The sequence below is a fragment of the Camellia sinensis genome, chromosome 4, assembly GCF_055761805.1.
Source record: "Camellia sinensis isolate YWXY chromosome 4, ASM5576180v1, whole genome shotgun sequence".
Lineage (NCBI taxonomy): Eukaryota > Viridiplantae > Streptophyta > Magnoliopsida > Ericales > Theaceae > Camellia > Camellia sinensis.
In genome coordinates, this window is record NC_138964.1 from 208,096,045 (window position 1) to 208,100,106 (window position 4,062).

A 4,062-nucleotide genomic window follows, 5' to 3' on the forward strand; every position below is an offset into this window, starting at 1 on the left:
ATGATGTAAGAATTTACCCTTAATTCTTATTCAATAAAGTTTTTTTTTAAAACGACTTAAAAAAAAAAACTATATTTATAAGTATCATGAAGAGATCGATATGCTCCTTAGTGCATACCTGAAAAATTACTTGTGTGACTCTGCATGAATATACAAGTACAACTAGGATCATCCAAAAAGTAAAACTAATTTTAAAAAGATACTACTGTTTTCAACAATATTATTGTGTATTTTCATTTATAAGCATTTTGAAATAATACATACAGCTTGATGGGTTACATCTCCCTTTCATGAAACAGTGATAAGTCTTATGACAACTACATGGAACTAAATGCAACGCAGATTTTGCAGAAAAAAAAGACAAGGAAAAAGACAAACATGTATCAATGCACAAATACAACAACAGCTATAACAAATATTAGCAATGCTATACACCCAAAAAAATGTGAAGAATTCAAAACGTGTCGACCAGATTTATATCTGCGCACACTTATTTTAAATTCTATACACTTTCTGAGTAATTTTTTTTTTTTTTTTTATAGCATTTACGTTACGTAACGGATATTTGAGCTTTAATAATCTAGCCCTAAGAAAAAATTAGAGCTTGACAATCTCTGGGATGTAAACTGGGTACTTATCAATGCAGTCTTGCCATGGTCCATCACCTGGTGTTTTAATGGTGCGATTACACTTCCACACTGCACTGTTGCACTTAAACCCGCTTCCGAAAGCAATTTGCCAAACCCTATCTCCTTTCTTCATCCTCCCTTTCGCTTCAATATAATTCAGTTCATACCAAAGCGAAGACGAGGACGTGTTGCCGAATCGATGCAAGGTCATCCGCGAGGCCTCCACATGTTCCCCGGACAGTTGAAGGTTCTTCTGGAGCTCATCGATCACGGCCCTACCTCCAGCATGGATGCAGAAATGCTCGAAAGCCAATTTAAAATCCGGAATATAAGGTTTCCACTTAGGGTTGAAAATTTTTCGGCCGATGAGAGTGAAGAGGAAGAGGAGTTGCTCGGAAGCGGGAAGGACTAACGGTCCCATCGTCGTTATGTTCGACTTCAAAGCCTCGCCGGCGATCACCATTAGGTCTTTGGAAAGTCTGATTCCCACTTTGGCCTGCTCGTCTTGTTCCTCAAAAACACACTTGTAGGCCTTGTCGTCGCCGCCTTTATGAGTTCGAACAACGTGAACAAGCCGGTACTTGGCTCGTGTCCGATCGCGACGCTTATTCGAGAGAAGAATGGCGGCGCCGCCCATTCGAAACAAGCAATTGGGCAGCAGCATAGCTCTCTCCTGACCTTGATAGTAGTTAGGAGTAATGATCTCAGTACTAACCACTAAAGCACATGAATTGGGATGAGCTTGAAGAAGATCTCTAGCTAAATCAATTGAGATTACTCCAGCACTACACCCCATACCAGACAAATTGAAGCTCTTCACATTACTTCTCAGTTTATACTTATTCACCACCATAGCTGATAATGAAGGTGTCGGTGAAAACAAACTACAGTTCACGATAAGTATATCGATGTCTTTTGGCACTACACGCGTCTTATCCATTAGCGAATTGATCGCCGAGAAAATAACAAGCTCGGCTTCTCCTCTCGCAGCTTCCATGGTTGGAGTGGGAGGAATGTAATGAATCGCGGGAGGCAAACATGTTTCCTCTCCGAGACCCGACCTTTCGAGAATTCTCATCTGGAAATCCACGCTTTTCGGGTGGTCTTTGAGGTTCAACCGAGAATGTTCCATGAATGTCGAGAATGGTACCCGACACGTCACTGGAGGCTTGTAACAGGCGTAGTCGACCAGAAAGATCGAGCGAGGCTTCGACATGAAATAGACGGTGGAGATGAAGACGATGAGAAAAGAAGAGCAGAGGACTTGGACGACATCGAAGTGCAGTGATTGATAGACGGTGAGGATTTCGTCGGGGCCTAATCGGATGAGCTCGATGAGGATGAGAGCAATGGTGGGTATGAGGAAGAAAGTGAGAATGTGGTTGATAAAATATTGGTAGCCCAGTTTGACATACTTGAGCTTGATGGAGTTGGAGAAGTCTGGCATGATTTGTGGCATTTTTGCAGAGAGAGAGTGGGAGAGCTTCAGAGAGACAGTGGTGGTTGGTAGTGGTGAGGGGTGGAGGGGAGGGGAGGGTAGAGATTTAAAGGCTAAAAATAATGGAGGCAGATGAGAGGATTTAATGAAGAACTTTCACAATCATACAACGCTACCCTTAGCTGGATTTTTAATGTCCTAATCCCATCTCAAATAATTAAAACCATCTTATAAAAAAAAATTTAAAATTCCCCTACTTTTAATATAAGCTTTATTTTTATTTATTTATTTGTGCTTTAAGTTGTGGATTATAAATTTTGTAGTTTTAATGGGTATGTGGGGAACCTTGTTTTTGCTTATATGTCTAGTTTTTATGTGATATTATTATTATTATGTCTTTTCTCGTAGCAATGATAAGTTATATTTACTTACTATTCACTTTGACTAGTTAATATAGTATATTAAGATATATTAAAATATTATTTGTATATATTTTTTATAGTATATTTTCTGTATATATTTATCTTCTCTCCTATATAAAGGAGTGTGTACTTATTCATTCATACATTGAATATAAGAGTTCTTTTTTCTCTTCTCTTTCTACTCTCATAACTTGGTATCAGAGGGGTTTTTTCCTAACCTCCTCTTCTTCTACATCACCTTTTTTTTTTTTTTTTTTTTTTTTTTTTTTTTCTGTTTGGCAAATTGCTTCCTCCTCACGTTGGTTTCGGCGTATCTAGTCTTTTTCTGTTTCATAGATTGGACTACACAAGCTTCTTCGTCTCTTTAAGACGAAGCCAACGCTACCAGATTCATCGTCATCGACGCTCCACGCGTCGCCACGCGCTGCCATAAGATTGGCCACACGCTGTCCCGTTATCTTACGCGCCTCCTGCACTTTTCCCGTGCTATTGTGCGCCGTGACCTCATCTGCTAATGTGAGTCGCATGTTTCTGAAATCAACTCTGGTTGCTTCCGTGCACCGCTGCTACTTCCTTGCTATCGTGAGCCGAGCACCTCTCTGTCGACATGCATTGCGCCTGCTGACATCATTCCTGCTGCTGTGACATCAGCCTTACTTGACTAGATTGGTCAACCCACTTTGACTAGTTGATTCACTGCTTTTCTAGTCGTATTTTTGGTCCGTTCAGCCATAACTCCACTGTTTTCGGCCTCTTGAATCTACTGGTGTGTTCTGTTTTGGCAAAATTAGCCTTTACAAAGCACTTTCTTCTTTGTTTTTGCCCTATTTGAGCATCATGGATCGTTCTGACAACATCCATTCTGTTTCCGTTACACTTGATGGGTCTAACTATGTTCTCTAGGCCCAAGCTCTCTCTGGATTCATCAAAGGGAAGTGGCTTTGGCGTATTATCACTAGTGCTCTTCATAAACCTGTCCAGGAAGACAAAGAGACTGTATCTGCTTTCGATGAACGTCTTGATGAATGAGAAGGGAAGAACTACCAGATTATCACATGGTTCCGGGCTACTTCTGTTCCTTCCACTAACCTTTAGTTTGGACGCTTTCAGAATGACGATTCCATTGTCTCTCCTACTAAGGCAATTTGGAATTTCTTGAAGGAATGTTATCAAACTACTGGCCATGCTTACCAACATCAACTCCTACAAACTCTTCATCACATGTGCCAAAAGCCTGGTTAGTCCATCAATGTTTTTTTATCCCAAATGTCATTTGCCTGGGACCAGTTGGCTCTTTTTGAACCTATTTGGGCACATTCGGAGGATGCACAGTTATTTATTGTTCATAGGAATCATCAGCGACTATTGCAGTTTCTTATGGCTCTTCATAGCACCTTTGAACCTATGCATGCTTCCTTGCTCCATCGTCTTCCCTTATCGACTTTGGAGCAACCCATTACTGAACTCTTGTCAAAAGAAACTCGTTTTGGGATGCTCAAAACTCCAACTGCTCTTGTTATGCCATCATTACGAGGTTTTCCATCTTCACAGCCTCCTATCTCATACATTTATT

At 40.5% G+C, this 4,062-nt stretch overlaps 1 protein-coding gene across 1 annotated transcript; it reads right to left on the reverse strand.

Annotated features, from left to right (window-relative positions):
• Window positions 1–208: 208 nt before the first annotated feature.
• LOC114261407 (3-ketoacyl-CoA synthase 6) lies at window positions 209–2,177 on the reverse strand. The gene has a single exon (XM_028201679.2). The coding sequence runs from the start codon at window positions 2,086–2,088 to the stop codon at window positions 598–600; it is 1,491 nt and encodes a 496-aa protein (XP_028057480.2). The 5' UTR covers window positions 2,089–2,177; the 3' UTR covers window positions 209–597.
• Window positions 2,178–4,062: the final 1,885 nt, after the last annotated feature.